The 20863-nt window shown below is 33.5% G+C and overlaps 2 protein-coding genes and 1 long non-coding RNA gene across 4 annotated transcripts in view; 2 read left to right on the top strand and 1 right to left on the bottom strand.

Annotated features, from left to right (window-relative positions):
• Positions 1-320: 320 nt before the first annotated feature.
• LOC109600828 (guanylate cyclase 32E) overlaps positions 321-20863 on the bottom strand; it is a 76641-nt gene continuing 56098 nt past the window's right edge. The window contains exons 13-23 of the mRNA XM_049967194.1: positions 18753-18857; positions 18597-18668; positions 15127-15304; positions 4696-4918; positions 4503-4637; positions 3852-3964; positions 3255-3406; positions 3097-3195; positions 2657-2801; positions 2509-2607; positions 321-2460 (exon numbers count right to left, since the gene is read on the bottom strand). Of these exons, the coding sequence (XP_049823151.1) occupies positions 1682-2460; positions 2509-2607; positions 2657-2801; positions 3097-3195; positions 3255-3406; positions 3852-3964; positions 4503-4637; positions 4696-4918; positions 15127-15304; positions 18597-18668; positions 18753-18857 (2100 nt within the window). The 3' untranslated portion in view covers positions 321-1681. The remainder of the gene's footprint in view (positions 2461-2508; positions 2608-2656; positions 2802-3096; positions 3196-3254; positions 3407-3851; positions 3965-4502; positions 4638-4695; positions 4919-15126; positions 15305-18596; positions 18669-18752; positions 18858-20863) is intronic.
• Positions 5692-6274, top strand: LOC126265496 (uncharacterized). Its single transcript, XR_007547981.1, has 2 exons — positions 5692-5907; positions 6153-6274. It is a non-coding gene; the product is annotated as an uncharacterized LOC126265496 (long non-coding RNA).
• LOC109600835 (uncharacterized) lies at positions 8515-15094 on the top strand. 2 transcript variants are annotated; one of them, XM_020017028.2, is made up of 2 exons: positions 8515-14583; positions 14644-15094. In XM_020017028.2, the coding sequence occupies exon 1, from the start codon at positions 8521-8523 to the stop codon at positions 14305-14307; it is 5787 nt and encodes a 1928-aa protein (XP_019872587.2). In that variant the 5' UTR covers positions 8515-8520; the 3' UTR covers positions 14308-14583; positions 14644-15094. The 2 variants fall into 2 exon arrangements, with proteins under 2 accessions (XP_019872587.2, XP_019872586.2); XM_020017027.2 differs by having other exon boundaries at positions 14641-15094.

Below are 20863 nucleotides of genomic sequence, written 5' to 3'. Positions count from 1 at the left end.
TGTAGTTTATTTTTAATATTAAAGATTATTTTAATTAATTTGAAGATGAATGATCAGGATCATAATACGAACTACCTTAATAATAAGTCGTTTAAAGTTACATTAGCAAAATATACCAGAAGAAATCTTTCTGTGGATGAGCAGTTACATCACCATTTTTCTACATATTGTCTGTCCATGATATCGTGAGTCCAGCCTTGCGATGAATGCTTTACATGGCATAGATGTAAGAGAGATATTTGAGTACAAGATCATCTACATAAAATATTCAAATTGGTTGTAGAGAAGAAATCAAATGATGAACTTTGAAATGAGAATTATGATGGTTCATCGGAGAATACAAATAGTAGATATAGAAAATGGAGCAATAGAACCAAATATATAGTTGTCATCGATAGAAGAATCATTTGGTACCAGCATATGTACAAAATGAGTACAATAAGTGATAAATATATTGAATAGAGTAATCGATTCAAATATCTTGGATTACTAATGGATAGAGGAGCCAATTGTTACTGGCAAGTGAAGAAAGCAAGAACAAACACCAAGATAACCATCCACTTTTATTTAATAATAATTGCAATAATTAGTAAGATTGCCAAAGCTCAACTTTCGTAAGATACACTGATTTGCTGCTATCCATCCATCAATTACAACAATTGATATATGGATCAAATGTCAGGGTGGCTGCTCCTTGTTTTACTGAAAATGCTTAGCTTTACTGAAGTATGAGATCTTATGGATTCATTAAAACAAACAGGATGACAATAGAAATTGCTGCAGTGCATTATAATAAACTTTTACGTAAACTGGTGAACTACGACCCAGTTGAAAAGACACATTAAATACCAAGACGGTGATCAGCTTCGATTATATTCTACCATTTAATAAATAGAAAAGAAACAATATTTCGAGTGAAACATTTAATAGGTAATATACGATATACATTTATAAATAGTCGTATAAAGTAGTGCGGTATATGTTTATACACGAGCCTTCCAAATAAGAATATTCAAACAATCCACAAAATAGGAAATAACCGCTATAAACTTTAAGTCTGTATTTTGTTACTTAGTATTGTCTTTAGTCGTACGTATAGTTGTTCACAAAGGTAAATATTCATAACTTTACTACTTAAAAAGAATTTTCGATTATCTTAGAAGTCTTTCCTTTTCAAAAGTAAGATAAAAGAAGCTACTTCATAATAGAACTTTTTATACCATAAAGAAACCTGTTCCAGCATATTTTGTAAACTCAAATAAAATCGATAGAGCATGTATATCTAAAGTTTACTTTACAGGAAACTTCTGGAAGTAGAAGTTTTATTATAACAGTAAGTACAATCATTATGTAACACACAGATAAGAAAAAAGTTCCCTTTAAGCATTTCGATTATGTACAGATTGGTTTTCAATTTAAATAAAATAGTAAATTAGGCTATAAACAAAAAATAATGTATATAATCCAAATGCACTTCACTCACAGCCAGTTTCAAAAATTACCAGTTTTCTCTGCTTTTCTCCATCCGAAACAGTCCAACCTGTACAATATCGAAACCTTATCCTTATGATTAAACATTTAATTACGATGAGCTGAACGCCATTCGCACAATTATTTTGTGATTTGTTTGAGCTTAATTAATAAATAAATTTGACTAGACCGTTGGATCACGTTCACCAACTCAAACGCACGTCTCCGAATCCGTGGGTTTGGTGATCTTCAACAGCGGCGCCGAATCCGCCCACGGTATAACTTCGTCGCATTCCGGATATTTGGAGAGCAACAGGTCTTGTTTTCGCGGACTTGCGGGCGCTGACAGGGTGTGAATTAGCGGGAAATGGGGCAGAGATAGCTGAGAGCACAACATGGGTACGCTGTAACAGGAGGGCTTGGACAGTTTGTGGGACTTTTCGTCCTTGCACAACACCGAGAGTTGCGAATGCGCCAAGGTGGCTGCGGAATTGGCCAGGTTCTCTATGCAAGGACAGGACGTGGAGGACGTCCTCAGTTGTTCGCTGCAGTCGTTCAGGGAGTTTTCGACGAGGGAACAGGCCGATTTCTTGCAGGGACTTTGATCGGAGATCACGTCTAGATGCTTGACGTCGTTCTTTTTCTCCAAATTGTCGCCGCTGGCGAACCTCAGCCTCTTGGGGCTTTCGAAGGAGGAGCAACGGGGTATGGGACTCTTGACTATGCTGTTCTTGTTCTTCAGCGAGCTTCTGGTTATGATGTAGTGGCCGTTGCTGTCCAGTTGAGTTGTTTTCCTGCCGTCTAAAAGAGCCCTTCTGCTTTCACGCTCTTCTTTCCTCATCTTTTTGTATTGGGGATCCTCACCCACCAACCAGTAGGTTTTTTGGTCTCCTTTACCTTTCATTGGCACCAAACCACGTTCGATCAAGTGATAACCGCCTATCTTTACTAAGAGCTCCTGGCACGCTTTGCTACAGTGGATTTTAAGGGCTGAAACAAAGGAATTAGATGGAATTTAGGAACGAAAAGAAAACTTACGAACTCCCGTCGATTCCATTCGACTTGCTGTGTTGACGGTGTCACCAAAGAGGCAATATCTGGGCATTTTTAAACCGACCACTCCAGCACAAACTGGACCTAAACCAACTAATTAAAAACAACTTTTCGGATTGACAAAAATATTTACCTGAATGGATGCCTATTCTGAGCTTTAGTTTCTCGTTGGGCCTGTGTCTGATGGCGAAGTTCTTCACCTCGGCAAGTAAATGCAAGGACATGGTGGCAATTTCGGCTGCATGCTGATGGCCGTTTTTAATTGGTAGCCCACTCACCTAAAATCAATAAATAAAACAATGCACAATACACGCGACTTCATTGATATGCTTCTTGGGTTACTGAATGATAAAGTTTTATGGCCTGATTCAATTTATTTTTGACGTACAATTTCGTCGTATTCGGATTATACCACTGCACAATTGATTTTTATACAATCCGTTTAGGGAATAACTGTTGTATGGGTATTGGATTGGAGCGGAACATTCAATTCATATTACTCGGATTTGAGCAATTTGCTGAATGAACGAGCAGTAATAAAATATGAATTGTATGGGTTCGAGTTATACTTACAACCATGTATGCGTCCCCTATTGTCTCCACTTTGTATACGTCGTAGTGTTCGATTATCGAGTCGAAACATGTGTACAAGTCGTTTAAAAAGTCTACAACCTGAAACAAATTTTACTCGTTTTATTGTATTAAACCCAACATTATTTTAATGCATTTACCTGTAAAGGGGTGCTTTCAGCTGACATGGCAGTGAAGCCGACTATGTCACTGAAATAGATCGTAACACAATCAAAACTTTCGGCTTCCACTTTATTGCCCCGTTTCAGCTGTTCGGCGACAGGTCGGGGTAACATCTCGTACAGCAAGGCCTCTGAAAATTAAACGGATCTCTTTATGTCCATGCACTTCAGAATGTTGCTTTAATATAGCTAGATTGGCCAAGAGATACAACAAAAATATTCCAATAATTACATAGGAAAATATGACAAAGTAATTGATCATTAAATAAGGGAAGAATGTGGAATATTTTCCTGCTAGGCAATTTGAACCAAGCAACACGATTCGTATACAAAACTGGGATTTTTATTATTAAATTCTTGGGGCAATAACGAGCATAATAAAGAGGGCGGAATCGTGTAGGGCAAGTTTTTGGCACAGCAACGGGTCGTAGATTTATGCTCACGATTTGGCCACTTGAGTTTGTTTTTAATTAAACAAACAAGTCCCCAACTTTTTCGTTTTCGAATCCCCAACTTTGCCCGTAGTAAACTATGAAAACTTCAGTCAGTTTTATTTTTTTTATTTTTTTGATTTACCTGTTTTCTTTTTTTCTTCCTGTAATTGATCGGTTCGTTCGTCCACTAGAACTTCCAAATTGTTAGCATACTTCTCCATCATCGCCATCATGTTATCGAAAATGTTGGGTTTCCTGCAATAATAATTTTTGTGGGGGATAGTTTAGTTTTAAATAGCGTGTTTACTAAAAGTGCTCCGGAGGGAATAAACAACCCTGTTTATCTGCTGTCTGATAATACCGTCAAAACATCACAGAGTTGACTTAACTCTGAGTACAACCCCCAGTATTAGTTTGTCATTAGGGAAGTATTTTTCTATTAAGGCCTCTTGACAGATACATGAACAATGTGCTGCTACATAATTAATCTTGTGTAAGGGTGATACATTACCGATACACGTCCGAACTTCGGCAAATGGGGCATTATAGCTTGTAATTTATTGTATCACTATCAGTAGTTTGTTTTGGTCGGCATAATTTTGCCCCGCATAAATATGAGGCAAAAAGATTAGCTTATGAACCTTTTATGCTAACACGACGCTTCGATTTTTAATAAATTCTCAAGAAGTACACACAAACATGTATGTTATATTCGAGTATAATAGATGCAATCCGGAAACAGGGTTGAATATAAATCCGGGCCGTATTTTAAACGGAACAGAACCCCACTCACATTCCTTTCCGTAGCGGACGCAACTTGGTCCGTATACTTTTAAAATCCGGACGTTCATCCGGATTTTCCATCCAGCACTCCTTCAGACAATCCCTGACAAAGTCGAAGCTCGTTTCCAGAGCCGTTAAAGGCGGTCTGAAATGTTACAATGGAAGTGGGACTCGAGTTGCGGTTCGCAGGATCAGTTACTTACCTGAAAGGCGCTAATGGATTGCTGCAGTTGATAACGCGATTGAGGATCTCGGCGGCGTTCAGATCCAGATCACCGAACGGTCCGTGCCGGCTGTGAAGTTCGTATAAAATGATGCCGAATGAATAGACGTCCCCTTTCTGGCTGCCGCTCCAGCTCGAATCCTTGCCGCAGGACGAGAACGTATCGGGACATCGCAACAGTTCGGGCGCTCTGTACAGTAACTCTGAAAGTGTACTTCTTGTTATGTTTGTTATTTTATCGTTGTCGGATCTGTGTCAGGAAATATAAAGTTTTGATTAAAATTATTATTTTAACTGGTTTCTTAACATTCTCTGTTTTAAATTATTTTACTTTAAAATAAAACTTAATTGTGAAATACACTGGTGCAAGAAATTAACACACCACTTATTATTTTTAAAATAAAAACTCTATCAAAGATAATACTGTTTTTATTAGTTTTGAGGTTCAGTTTCATTGTTAGAGTTTCGTTAGAACTAAATTATCTCATCTCATTGTCGTATACTATTAATATGCAACGACAATCAAAAAATTTTACTCTTGATGAGTGTGCTCAAATTCTTTTATCAGTGGAAGGTTAGAAGTGTCGCATGATAACTGAAAGGTTTGGTGTGTCTCATCGTCAATTTCCCTGATCTTCGAGGTTTACAATTTTAAGACAAAACAAGAACCACAAGAATGTTAGAGTCGTGTTGAATCAATTCGATAACATCTTAGAAAAGATAATTTACAACATCGCAGAATCCGGGTAAATTTTGCTAGAGAACACGTCGTTTGGTATATTAGGAAAATATTCTGCTTCTGAATGAGTCCAGATTTTGCCTGTTCACACGAAGATAGATGGAATGAGACATATCTATTTTAAATATAACTAAATACCACCTTATTTGACGGAGGCATAACATTATATTTTATTTAATTATTTTCATTAGTATTTTGGCATTGTTTATTCTGATCAGTTGAAGTGTGTTAGGATCATTGTTGGTGACGTTTTGTTCTAAAAATTTGAAAAAGTCATTTTTTTTCTTTCATATTATTAAAGCTCAACCGCTTAGGAATATGCCTTCAAGAGATACAGCTATTTTAGCGTTAGGGATCATCCGCATCTACCTGTGATCATGTTGTCTCGTCAATGCTTTTGCTTTTGTCGAAGAAGGTCCCATGTATGAAGGAGGAATGACAGAATGAATAAATGTAAGTATAAAATATCACTTTTTGACTTTCAGTTCTATTGAACCGATTTAGTTAAAAATTGGTGCGAGTCTTCTTTATACATTCCTCTGTCGAATTAACCCAAATTTAACATTAATTTTTAATTTTTACCATTCTTAAAAAAATCAGAAAAGTAAAAAAAAAATGGTACAAAAATTTATAACGATAACGTACGATAGCAGCATAACTCTATATTAATATTTTTTTTTTTTATTTTTTCATTTCAGCCAATTTTTTGGGACCCCTCACATCGTCAGCCTATATCTTTTTCAATTTTTAATTTTTTCACTTTTTTTAATGTATTCTTTAAATATTAATAAACATATTGTAAAATAATGGATAATATAAATATTATTTGTCTCTTTCTTTTTGCACAAATGTGCCTAATATGTAACGTGTAATGTGTAATGTGTAATGTGTAATGTGTAATGTGTAATGTGTAATGTGTAATGTGTAATGTGTAATGTGTAATGTGTAATGTGTAATGTGTAATGTGTAATGTGTAATGTGTAATGTGTAATGTGTAATGTGTAATGTGTAATGTGTAATGTGTAATGTGTAATGTGTAATGTGTAATGTGTAATGTGTAATGTGTAATGTGTAATGTGTAATGTGTAATGTGTAATGTGTAATGTGTAATGTGTAATGTGTAATGTGTAATGTGTAATGTGTAATGTGTAATGTGTAATGTGTAATGTGTAATGTGTAATGTGTAATGTGTAATGTGTAATGTGTAATGTGTAATGTGTAATGTGTAATGTGTAATGTGTAATGTGTAATGTGTAATGTGTAATGTGTAATGTGTAATGTGTAATGTGTAATGTGTAATGTGTAATGTGTAATGTATAATGTATAATGTATAATGTATAATGTATAATGTATAATGTATAATGTATAATGTATAATGTATAATGTATAATGTATAATGTATAATGTATAATGTATAATGTATAATGTATAATGTATAATGTATAATGTATAATGTATAATGTATAATGTATAATGTATAATGTATAATATACGGTACAAAAAGAGTTTGATCCATCTGAATCCTGAAAGAGGCATCATGTGCAATAGAGATAGGAAGTCTTCCACCATGGGATAGACTTCTATTGTCTCTGTCATGCATGATGCCTCTCTCTAAATTCAGACGAGTCGAATGCTTTTCCTGCTGTTTAATATATAATATAAAATGTATATATTATTATTTCAACCATTTTGTCAAGAGTTTATGTTTCATTTCTAATCAATATTTTTTATATTTTTGTTCATTTTATTTTGTTTTTCTTATATTTATTTGTTAATATAGTTGAGTTGTTTTAACCTGCTTTTTAATTAAAGTTCTGAATTATAAATTTAGGAATAATAAAATACGGAATAAAATTAGCTAATATTTCGGTTTTATGCATGATGTGAGTATTATGTGAGCTGCTCAACGAAAGTGAAGTTTGTGATATTGAAATTAATTTCGAATGAAAGTTGTAAAGTCGAACATCATCGATATAGATTAACTTAACGACTTAATTGTGTCAAATAATGGCTGCTGGCTTTGGGTTATATTTTGCATATACTGTAAGAATATTGCTCAATTTTTTTATTACTGCTCGATAATGTTTGTGTCCACATTGCTTATGTTTAAAATTTTCTTGCTTGCATGCGCAGACAGTGTGACTCGAATTAGAGGTGGAAGTATCTAACTTTAAATAAAATTCATTAAATCCATATAAAAGTCGAATTTCCACTTTTTTAGAATTAAATTATTTTTATATTTTCTTTAGGATAATTCAAAAAAATTTAAATATACAAATAGTTTATAACTTCATATTTCCAAGTTTCAGATAAAATAATGATAAATCATTGTTATTGATATGCGTTAATTTCTTGGAGCAGTGTATGTAACAATTATAAAAGAGACTCGGAATTGGATGAGAGTTTTGCACGGAAGAAGTAATAAATAAGACAGAATATAAGCGTAGCCTTTTTTCAGAACTATGACACCGTATCTGCTTCCATAAATAACATTAAAATTCAATGAAATATTAGCTCAACTGTAACTGCAACAAAAGTAAAAAGTCATAATTCTTAAGGATAAACCGAAAGGAGAGAAAAAATAAAAGCAAAAGTATACTTAGCTTATCCTTCTGGTGATTTACATTTTATATAAAACACTTATTGCTTCCGCCATTTCGTATTAGACTACACAAAATAAAACAGGCAATAAAATCTGCATTCCTTTGGCTCCGTGGAAATTTCAACTTGGAATGTCGGATACTGTTATATGTCGCTGATAAAATGAACTGTGTGGCGTTTTATTGGTGCCTAGTTGAGTCAGGATTTATTACTGAAATACGTTTTTTTGGAAGGAATGGGTTGAATGGTCGCAAATAAAAGAGAAAAAGGGTATTTGAATGGGGTATTAATTGATACAAAACCGGAAGTTATGTTTCTTTCAATCCCATAATCCGAAAGCTTTTTTATATCTATAAATAAGTGTCATTTTAAACGTAAAATGTCATTATAACCTAATCAACTGTGTATGTCAATATGGTTCATCCAACATCGTAACATCAATAAATATGACTGGGACTATTTAATATGCCATCAGATAAAAAATCAAAAACAAGATACAACTGCTCCTATTGCAAAAAGCAAATCCTGAGCGAAGATGTAGAGTGCAAAGTTTGCAAGGAGCATTATCATGTGTATTGTGCGTACAGATATGGCACTCTCATCTTCTCTGGGTCGAAAAAGCTGGTGGTGTGCTGTGAAAAACCGGAAAACATCGACAAGCTAAAAAACACAAGGGGATGTCGGCCTAACACTACTTCAACAAAAACTAATGACAATCATATGATGTCACCATGCGAGCATGGAAAGATATACAGACAATTGATGAGTAAAAATACAAATAGTACTATATGCTCAGTACAACCAACTAAAAAAACAATCAGTAACGTAATTATTTTGCAAAAATATGAAATTGTATCAGGTGAATCGTGTTCTAATACCGATCCATTCTCAAAATGTGATAGTCCCTCATGCAACAATAATGAGGATGATTTAAATACTAAAGATGTCGAGGCTGATGAAGAACCTGGTTATACATGCAATATTCCAACATGTGAAAATAATATAAAAGATAATGAAGAGGGTACAACAATACTAGATCAACAATTTTGTAAAATCTGCAAAAAAACCATTACTAAAGACATGGTCACGTGTAGACTTTGTCGGAGTATATACCATAAAACCTGTGTATTCGAAGTAAACAATTTAGTTATTCTAAGTCAGAGATCAGTTATTTGTTGTAGCAATTCTATCAACGATTCTCTATCAAAATATCTAAATGGATCATTCATCAAAGAATTGGAAAGGAAAGGGTCCAAGACATCGGGTGACCAACCCGACAAAAAGTTATATGTGGTATGTGATTCAAAAGTAATCGATGAAGAAGATAATGCAGATCCTTGCGTAGAAAATTGTATAGATAAATGCTCAGAAATACCTGAAAATGATGAAGGAAATCAAGAAAGTTTTACTGGTACTCGATCAGTATCATTTGCGGGGGGTCCCAAAGTACCTCTTTGTCAAACGAAAAAAATATCACTAGAAGCTGTCCCAGAGGGTGTTGAACAACAAGAACAGCCGAAACAAGCAGGTTGTCATATGAAAAAGGAATCAACAAAAGAGCAACCAGATGAATTGAGACCATCGCAGAAATCTGAAGCTGAAGAAAAATCTGAAAAGCCGAAATCATTGGAACAAGAAATTGAGCCAATTGAAGGGCAACAAGAATTTGAAGTTGTGGAACAAAAAATCGAAGAAAAGCGGAAGTCTGAAAGTCCAACACCTTCGGATGAACAAACTAAACAAACTGAAGGCGAAACAAAAAAATTGGCTTGTGTCACAAAGCGTGAAGATCCGGAACCAAGGGGGGAAGAAAAGCAACCATTTGAATGCGAAATAAAAAAATTTGCTTGTGTCACAAAACGTGAAGATACGGAACCATTGGGAGAAGAAATAGAACCAGATGGTACAGAATTATTGGAGGAAGAAATCGAGGAAACTGATACACAAGTGAAAAAGACATGTGGCATGAAATCTGAAGATGCTAAACCATTGGAAGACGACCAACTCCGGGGGGAAGATAAAGATAAAGATGAAGTGAAAAAATCTGGTTGTGGTGTAAAAGCAGAAGAAAAGGAACCATTAGAAGCTGACCAACCTCGAAGTAGCACAGCTAGTAAAAAAGAGGCCATTAAGTCTGAGGAGACGGGAGATGCAGAAGTGAAAAAGACTGGTTGTGGCATAAAATCTGAAGATGTTAAACCATTAAAAGGTGACCAACCTCAGGTGGAAGATACTGAAGTGAAAAAGCCTGGCTGTGGTGTAAAAGTAGAAGAAAAGAAACCATTAGAAGCTGATGAACCCCGAAGTAGTACTGCCAGTAAAAAAGAAGCCATTATGTCTGAGGAGACGGGAGATGCTAAACCAGTGGAAGATGACCAACTTAAGGCGGGAGATACTGAAGTGAAGTCTGGTTGTGGTGCTAAGAAAGAAGAAGAAAAACCCCCAGAAGCTGCCCAACCTGAAGAAGTAGTAAAAGAGAAGGAAAATGATGATATATCTTTGGAATATTCAATGGTGAGCGAAGTATCAAAAGATGAGTCTATAAAAAGTAAAACAGAAGAGGAGGAAGATATATGTTTAGGATGTGAACAACCTTGTATCGATGAGTGTTTGTGTCCTAGAAAAGATCCTAAAAGAAAGAGTACAAGACCAAGTTGTGTTAGTGGTATTGGGATACCATCTGATAAGAAACAGTCAATAAAAAGTGAAACTGAAGAGGAAGACGACATATGTATTGGATGTGAAAACCCTTGTATCGATGAGTGTTTGTGTCCTAGAAAAGATCCTAAAAGAAAGAGTACAAGACCAAGTTGTGTTAGTGGTATTGGGATACCATCTGATAAGAAACAGTCAATAAAAAGTGAAACTGAAGAGGAAGACGACATATGTATTGGATGTGAAAACCCTTGTATCGATGAGTGTTTGTGTCCTAGAAAAGATCCTAAAAGAAAGAGTACAAGACCAAGTTGTGTTAGTGGTATTGGGATACCATCTGATAAGAAACAGTCAATAAAAAGTGAAACTGAAGAGGAAGACGACATATGTATTGGATGTGAAAACCCTTGTATCGATGAGTGTTTGTGTCCTAGAAAAGATCCTAAAAGAAAGAGTACAAGACCAAGTTGTGTTAGTGGTATTGGGATACCATCTGATAAGAAACAGTCAATAAAAAGTGAAACTGAAGAGGAAGACGACATATGTATTGGATGTGAAAACCCTTGTATCGATGAGTGTTTGTGTACTAGAAAAGATCCCACTAGAATGAGTACAAGACCAAGCTGCGTCAGTAATATAGTGATACCATCTGATAAGAAAGAGTCAATAAAAAGTGAAATTGATGAAGAAGATGACATATGTATAGGATGTGAAAACCCCTGTATCGATGAGTGTTTGTGTACTAGAAAAGATCCCAGTAGAATGAGTACAAGACCAAGTTGTGTTAGTGGTATTGGGATACCCTCTGATAAGAAACAGCCAATAAAAAGTGAAACTGAAGAGGAAGATGACATATGTTTGGGATGTGAAAACCCTTGTATCGATGAGTGTTTATGCCCTAGAAAAGATCCCACTAGAATGAGTACAAGACCAAGCTGCGTCAGTAATATAGTGATACCATCTGATAAGAAAGAGTCAATAAAAAGTGAAATTGAGGAAGAAGATGACATATGTATAGGATGTGAAAACCCTTGTATCGATGAGTGTTTATGTGTTAGAGAAGATCCTACAAGAAGAAGCATAAGACCCAGCTGTATGAGTGGTATAGATATGCCACCAGATGTGAAAAAACATTCAGTTAAAGATGAAGGTAAGAAAAAAGTGTCTGACGGTAGTTTATCAGTGGAAATTAAAACCGATGCACTAGATGATGATGAATACGAAGAATGTTTTGGATGTGATGAGCCTTGCTTAGATGAATGTCTATGTCCTACTAAAGATCCTACTAGACGTAGTACAAGACCAAGTTGTTTAAGTGGCATAACGGTTCCATCTGATAAAAAACACTCAGTAAAAAGTAAAACGGAGGAGGAAGATGACATATGTATAGGATGTGAAAACCCTTGTTACGATGAGTGTTTGTGTCCTAGAAAAGATCCCACTAGAATGAGTACAAGACCAAGTTGTGTTAGTGGTATTGGGATACCATCTGATAAGAAACAGTCAATAAAAAGTGAAACTGAAGAGGAAGACGACATATGTATTGGATGTGAAAACCCTTGTATCGATGAGTGTTTGTGTCCTAGAAAAGATCCTAAAAGAAAGAGTACAAGACCAAGTTGTGTTAGTGGTATTGGGATACCATCTGATAAGAAACAGTCAATAAAGAGTGAAACTGAGGAGGAAGATGACATTTGTATAGGATGTGAAAATCCTTGTATAGATGAGTGCTTGTGTCCTAGGAAAGATCCCACTAGAATGAGTACAAGACCAAGCTGCGTCAGTAGTATTGTAATACAATCTGATAAGAAACAGTCAATAAAAAGTAAAACTGAAGAAGAAGATGACATATGTTTAGGGTGTGATAAACCCTGTATTGATGAGTGTTTATGTACTAGAGAAGATCCTACTAGAAGAAGTATAAGACCAAGTTGTTTAAGTGGTTTGAATTTACCACCTGACAAACAGAAACAGTCAATCACTAATGAAGGAGATGTTGGAAGTAGTTCATTGGAAATCAAGTCCGATTTACTTGATTATGAAGAAGAGGAAAATGAATGCATTGGATGTGAAGAGCCCTGCATAGATGAATGTTTGTGTCCTAAAAAAGATCCTAAGAAATTGACCGCCAGAGCTAGTTGCATAAGCGGAAGTATTGCAGTAAAGAAATCGGTTGTAGAGGACACTAAACCTGTGAAAGCAGATAAACCGCAGACAAGAGATGTTGGAACATTAACAGTTTTGACGGGGGTAATTGATTGTATTGGTTGTAAGGAACCTTGCATAAATGTGTGCGCATGTCCTTTGGTGGGCAAATCTGCCGTGAATGGAGCACCTAGTTGTTTAAGTAATTTTGCCGCAAGACAACTCTATCCAGAACATGAAACAACAGTTAATTATTTTATACAAGAAGAAAGACCAAAGGTTTTGTTAGACGATAAAGGAGTAAATGTAGATATGCCTGAAGAAGGTAATGAGTATTGTAATGAGGTTAAATGTCAATGTCCAGAAGATGTAGAAGTACCTTCAGAAATTGATTTTTTGAGAATGAAAGGAGGTAATACCAATGACTCAGAAATTTCATCTGATCAGTATTCTGAACTGTCGAACGAGAGCCATCCACTGGATATGAACTCTAAGAAATGTCAAGTTTCAAAAGAAATTAGTTGTCATCTTAATAATACATTTATGTCGTGTGCCCTTAAGCAGCTTGCAAATAAAGCTTTGGTCAATAAAAGTGTGGATAATATTAAGAATGAACTACATAACTCCGACACATTGATTCAACAGAAAAAGAAAATTGGAAGCAACCTATATACATCTTGGCGTGAACCTCAATTAAAAAAGATGAGAGAAAACGCAAGAAATGTAATTCTGAGTATAAAAGAAACAGAATGTCATACATTAAAGCCCAAACATGGAACTGTGAATATTAAAAGATGTAATAATAAAAGCACTGGAAAGAAAATTGGAAATCATAATAAAGAGTTACAAGCTGCTAGACAAGAAGACATAGCTAATCGAATATTGAATTCAGTACAAATAGATTGTCATCTTGATTCTACAAATTCGGAAGCTGTTACACCACCTGAAGATGACGCGGAGAAACGGTATATCAAGCAAAGAGAAACGGAGGACAAAATTAAAGGGGATATTCAATTACTGGAAGCTCAATGGACTGATGAGTATGAAAAATCGAAGAAAACTGTTGCTGGGCCAGCATATGAAAAAAAGCGTAAGAAGCATAAAAGTAAAAAAGTAGAGAAAAAGGGCGAGATTGGCGAAATTAAAATAGAACATAAAGAACTTGAGAAGAAAAATTGTGAAGAGACACAGAGTGATGGGAAAGATCAACAAGAAAAGGAACAAATTACTGACAATATAGAACAGAATGAAAAACCCAAAGAAGTGAAAAAAGAACAAAAAATTGACTACACAACCCTAAATGAAGAGTACAATAAAGAACAGAAAAATGAACTACATAAAGAAGCGATAAAAGGAAATAAAAAAGAGGAGCCAAAAAACAAAGATGAAGAAGGGAAGAAGAAAGGAGGATTTTTTTTAACACTTAGTAAAAAAATAAATAATATACCATAATAGCCCAGTCATATTACCATTAAACCAATTACAAGCAAATTGTGTTTTACTTACTAAACAATATTAATCAGTGTCAGTGTCAATTTAAAATAGGGTTAGTAAATATGTCATAACATTATAAAACCATCTTTAAATAATTTAAAACCATGTTCAAAATTTCTTCATCGGACGAACCAAAAGAAGATAGTGAACTTTCGGAAGGAAGTAAAAGTGTTAGAATATCAGACGACATTATTGAGGAGGCTTCAGCACCTCCACCAGAAAAAGAAGATTTAGGTGATGTCCCAATTGAACCGACGATTTTGAAGGATAAACTTTTGATTAATGTTGCAGAAGATGTTACTCCAGATGATACGCCAAAGGAAGCGACAGATGATGGTGAACCTTCGGAAAAAAGTAGTTCAGAAAAAAGTGGTACAGAAAAAAGTAGTTCAGAAAAAGGGGAAAAGGAACCAGATGAAACGGTGGAACAAACGACTTCAGACAAGGATGCGTCGAAGGAAACACCCGCCCAGCCAACAGATGAAACAACAACTGCAGTAACAATAAAAGAAACCACAGATGAAGAAGCGCCTGTGCCAAAAAGAACTCCGAATGTTTGTTGCACTGACATCCAGGTCAGATTCAAAGGGAACAGAGACGCAATGGAAAAATATGTTCCGTCAGATTTAGATTCAGGGAATCGATCTTCAGTTACTAGTGATGTGTTGAAACCCAAACATCCGCCAAAAAAATATTAAATAAGTAAATGTGTGTAAGATTTTAGATTAAAAATAATTAGCCCTGACACTGGTTTTGACTTAACATTACTATACTCACTGTAGCATTTTTCACGTATTTTACTGGACTCTTTGAGGGATAAATCTTCGGCTCCCCTCTTGAACTCCCTCAGCCCGAAGTCGGCCACTTTCACCACCCAGCGCGAGTCCACCAGACAGTTGGAGGTGTTCAAGGCGCCGTGGAATCGCACCGGTGAATCATGCAGGTAAATCATTCCCTGTAATATATATTTTTTTGTTCTGAATTTGCCCCTTAGCACCAAAACAGATGGATGTTGTAAAAACATGCGAACATTCGATGGGTATATTGAGTAGTGAATTTATTCTGGGCCTCGGGATGTTAGTGACATACGTCGACGTATTTGCGTTTGATAAATTGAGAAGCTGAAGGCGGAGCTGAAAAATGTCGACGATATTTCACTGTTTGCCGTTAAAAATTTAATTTCGTACGAACTTCCACGTACGACGAATCCATTAGATTTTTAAAAAGAGTAAACAAACTTGATGTCGATTATCTTTGTACTGAATATGTAGTATTATTAAAATTGTAATATACTCAGAGACAGAAAATGGAAAATATGTTGTGAGGGTTATATTGGACTGTTTCTAATATTCCTACAAATACTATGTCCATGACATCACAAGATTTCCGGGTGATATATGATTGAACATATATAGGACATAATAGGAAGAAAACTTTCTGGGTTCATCAATGATTGAACAATAGACTTGGTAAATTGGTTTTGCCTCCACAGACTTTTTCCGATCTTTAGTGTTTCAAGTAGAAATTAAAACTAGTAAGCTCATTGGATCAATGCCAAGGAGGGTCAGTCAGTGTCTGGATCAACATGATACAAGATTTCCGGCTTTACCAATTATTCAACATCTGTAGGACATAATAGGCAAAAGACTTTGTAATTGGGTCCTTCCTCCACAGACTTTTTCAAATCTTTAGTTTCAAGTAGAAATCAAAACTAGTAAACTCATTGGATCAATGCCAATAAGTCAGTGTCTGAATCATCATGACACTAAATTTCCAAGTTCGTCAATCGATGTCTGGATCATCATGACATAAGCTTTCCGGGTTCACCAATGATTGAACATCTGTAGGACATAATAGGTAGAAGACTTTGTAACTTGGTTCTCCCTCCACAAACTTTTTCACATCTTTAGTTTCAAGTAGAAACCAAAACTAGTAAGCTCATTAGATATATGCCAAGGAGTCAGTGTCTGGATTATCAAGACATAATATTTCCAGGTTCATCAATGATTCAATATCTGTAGGACATAATAGGTAAAAGACCTCGTAATTTGGTTCTCCCCCCACAGACATTTTCAGATCTTTAGTTTTAAGTAGAAACCAAAACTAGTAAGCTCATTGGATCAATGCCAATAAGTCAGGGTCTGGATTAACATGACACAAGATTTCCGAGTTCATCAATGATTAAACATCTGTAGGATAATAGGTAGCAGATTTTGTAATTTGATTCTCCCTCCACAAATTTTTTCAAATCTATAGTCTCAAGTAGAAACCTAAACTCGTAAGCACATTGGATCAATGCCAAAGAGGGTCAGTCAGTGTCTGACATAATAAGTGTAAGACTTTATAATTTGGTTTTTCCTCCACAGTCTTTTTCAGATCTTTAATTTCAAGTAAAAACCAAAACTACTAAGCTTATCGGATATATGACAAGGAGTCAGTGTCCGGATTATCATGACATAAGATTTCCAGGTTCATCAATCATTCAATATCTATAGGACATAATAGGTAAAAGACCTCGTAATTTGGTTCTCCCCCCCACAGACTTTTTCAGATGTTTAGTTTTAAGTAGAAACGAAAACTAGTAAGCTCATTGGATCAATGTCAATGAGTCAGTTTCTGGATCAACATGACACAAAATTTCCGGGTTCGTCAATGATTGAACATCTGTAGGACATAATAGGTAGAAGACTATGTAATTTGGTTCTCTCTCCATATACTTTTTCAGATCTTTAGTTTCAAGCAAAAGCCAAAACTAGTAGGTTCATTGGATCAATGCCAAGGAGGGTCAGTCAGTGTTTGGATCAACATGTCACAAGATTTCCGGGTTCATCAATGATTGAACATCTGTACGACATAATAGGTAGAAGACTTTGTAATGTGATTCTTCCCCACAGACTTTTTCGGATCTTTAGTTTCAAGTAAAAACCAAAAGCTCATTGGTTCAATACCAAGGAGGGTCAGTTAGTGTCTGGATCATCGTGACGCCATATTTACGGATTGACCATCTGTAGGACGGAATAGCTAGAACACTTTGTAATTTGGTTCTTCGTCCACAGACTTTTATGGATCTTCATAATGAACTCAGTATTAGTTAAAAAATGATACTGATCAATATATATTCAATATTCTTCTATTCTATTTTGAATTTTTAATTATTTACCACTCTCTGTTACCCCAAAATGTACACAAAAACCAATGAATTCTGACCATTGGATCTTTGGTCTGTTTTCGATGTCACTGAGTATACACCAACGTACACAATTTTGTTCATGGAAGATTTAACGACCCAAGTTTAAAATAAGAAACGTGAAAATATGCTCGAGAATATTTCCCAGTTATCTTTGTTACTTATGCAGCGCAATACAATGTCAAAATATGCACCCTTCGCAGAAATAAAAATAACACCGCCACACAAGAAAATAATCCGATCACGACCCCCAGTTTTATGTCGCTGAATTAAGAATATTCGATACTACCCCCCATTCAATTTAACCGAATGGAAATGGAAAACAGGCGTGCGTTAAACGTTCCATTAACGGGATGCGTTCAACTGTTAAACTATCAGAAAATTTTGCGTGAAAGCCTGAAAATATGGCACGGAAAAGTACACGAAAACACTGTTTGATTTGTTGTCGAATCGGCTGTTTTATTCGGTACCAGTTTTGTGTTTCGACAATAGCTCGCGGCCGATAAATCACCGAAAAATCGGCATAAAGGTCTTTGTCTCTGGATCGGGCTTTGTTATGAAAATGATTTGTCATTTAACTTGCATATTTTCGCGTAGCAAAAAATTACACTTTTCAAGCGTTTCCGCGTTTTTTCCTTCTGTTCGGTCTGTTTAGAGGCAAGGGATAAGAGATTTATTATTTTATTAGGCCGGGACGGGATTTATGTACGTGTGTGTGGTCAGTGGGATGAGAAGTGGAACCGCAATTTATGGGGAGTTTTATTAGGTCGGAAATTTATTCATTTCCATAAACAACACTGTCGTCCCTCTCGATGAAGATCACTGTCAAAACGTTCCATCGACCAACTTAAATAATAAAGCAGTAAATCAAAATATTTTAAGTCAAACAACGTAATTAATAACGGAATAAAGTAATTTCTTTGACATGGAACGTGCATTTTATTAAAATGTCTGACTTTGAGCACGAGCCGCACATTCTTTTGAACATAAAGCGGTAATTGCGGTTTCCGTTTTGCAGTTTCAAAGGCACACACATGCAATACGACTCTAAATAACTTACCCGTAAAATGTCGCCTACTAAAGAAGCAATAAACATGTTGTCCAGCTTTACATCGTCGTTCTCCAGGATGTCCTAAATTAAACGTAATTAAACAACCATTTGCAGCAGTTCGGTCCTTTATATCGAAGTAACGGTCCTGTTTATTAGTTTACTTACTTTTAAGCTTCCTCTGGTACAATATTCCGTCACAATACAAATATTTGGAGGGTCCGTGCAAGCGCCGATAAAAGCGTTCAGATTGTCGTGTCTCAAGTCTCTCATCTGTAAGGAAAATCTTTTTGTAACCAGACAAGAAAAAGGATTTAACAAATAAATGTTTCCCACATACAAAATCGTTCTAAACAGTAAAAAGATGAATTATGGTAAAGCATTTCAAAAATATCAAATTATTTGATTTATATTACTACAAATAAAATGATATATTTAAATATAGTATTTTTTCACTTACTTATATTTTTCACAAGGGTATAAATTATGTTTTTACATTTAAGAAAATGGAACAGTAAATTTTAAAAAGAATATCAAATTTCTGTTTCATTACTTTTAAATTAAGAATAAAATATTTATGTGTAATTTCAATGTTTTTATGCCATTTCAATATTTTAAAGTGAAATAAATATTACTTATTTAATATTAAAAATAATTTCAACTATATTTCTCTTTTTTTAATTCAAGATAAAAGTAGAATAGATTTTTACCATTTATTAATTTTAATACTTGATAATAAAAATAATTTATTTATTCTATTTAATGTATTACAAATAAAATTAAATGTAGAATATATTTGTATGTATTACTTATTTATTTTTTAAATGTTATATTTATCATTTACAGAAGAATAAAATAAATTTTTACTTTTATATTTATGTTTTTTATTTACTTTACTTAAAATACTAAAATCATAATAATTATATTAACTAATATTTTCATTTTAATAAATTGTATTCTTAAAAACAGTAAAATAATTTAGATATATTTTTTTATTTTTTTTTTCTTAAATACTAATTAAGAATAAAATAGATTTTTATTGTTTTCACTGGTGATAAATATCAAAGATAATTTCAAATATAGTTTTCATCTTCAAATTTAATTAAAATAAGAATAAAGTCAATTTTTATTGTTAATTCTCTGTAGTTTATTACAAATAAAAATGTTAAAACTATAAAAAATTTAAATTATACATTTTCAATTTTATAAATATTGTTAAAATATAGTAAATAATTTACATCATTTACTGAAGAATAAAAAAATACTATTTATATTTATGTTTTTAATTTACTTTACTTAAAATATTACAATAAAGTCACAATAAATTATATTAATTAGTAATTTCATTTCAGTAAATTGTATTCTTAAAAACAGTAAAATAATTGACACATATATTTTTATTTTTTCACTTATATTTCACATTTTCTTAAAAAGCAAATTAAAAATAAAATAGATTTTTATTTTTTTTCACTTACTGGTAATAAATTTTACAATTAATTAATATTAAAGATAATTTCAAATATAGTTGTCTTCTTCAAATTTAATTAAAATAAGAATAAACTCAATGTTTACTGTATATTCTCTATAATTTATTACAAATAAAAAAAATTTCAATATTTATATTTATGATTAAATTTGTTACAAATAAAAATATTAAAACTACAAGAAATTTAAATTATACATTTATAATTTGATAATTATTACTGTTAAAAAACAGTAAATAATTTACATCATTTACTGAAGAATAAAAAAAAAATTACAATTCATATTTATGTTTTTAATTTACTTTACTTAAAATATTTAAATCATAATATAATATTATTTTAAATAATATTTTCATTTTAATAAATTGTATTCTTAAAAACGGTAGAATCATTTACATATATATTTTTATTTTTCATTTATATTTCACTTTTTCTTAAAAAGCAAATAGAATAAAATAGTTTGTTATTTTTCTCACTTACTGGTAATAAATTTTACAATTAAATAATATTAAAAATAATTTCAAATATAGTTTTCATCTTCAAATTTATTCAAAATAGGAATACAATCAATTTTTACTATTTATTCTTCGTAATTTATTATAAATAAAAGAATGTTCAACATTTATATTTATGTTTGAATTTACTACAAATAAAAATATTAAAATTACAAAAAAATTACATTTTCAATTTGATAATTAATATTATTAAAAAATAGTAAATAATTTACATGATTTACTGAATAATAATATAAACTTTTACTATTTATATTTATGATTTTAATTTACCTTACTTAAA

The sequence above is a fragment of the Aethina tumida genome, chromosome 5 (genome assembly GCF_024364675.1).
Source record: "Aethina tumida isolate Nest 87 chromosome 5, icAetTumi1.1, whole genome shotgun sequence".
Classification (NCBI taxonomy): domain Eukaryota; kingdom Metazoa; phylum Arthropoda; class Insecta; order Coleoptera; family Nitidulidae; genus Aethina; species Aethina tumida.
This window is presented reverse-complemented; position numbering and strand designations above follow the sequence as displayed.

Bases quoted from the DNA above. Each gene is read 5' to 3' on its own strand.
- LOC109600835 (XM_020017028.2), top strand. From the start codon at position 8,521: ATGCCATCAGATAAAAAATCAAAAACAAGATACAACTGCTCCTATTGC.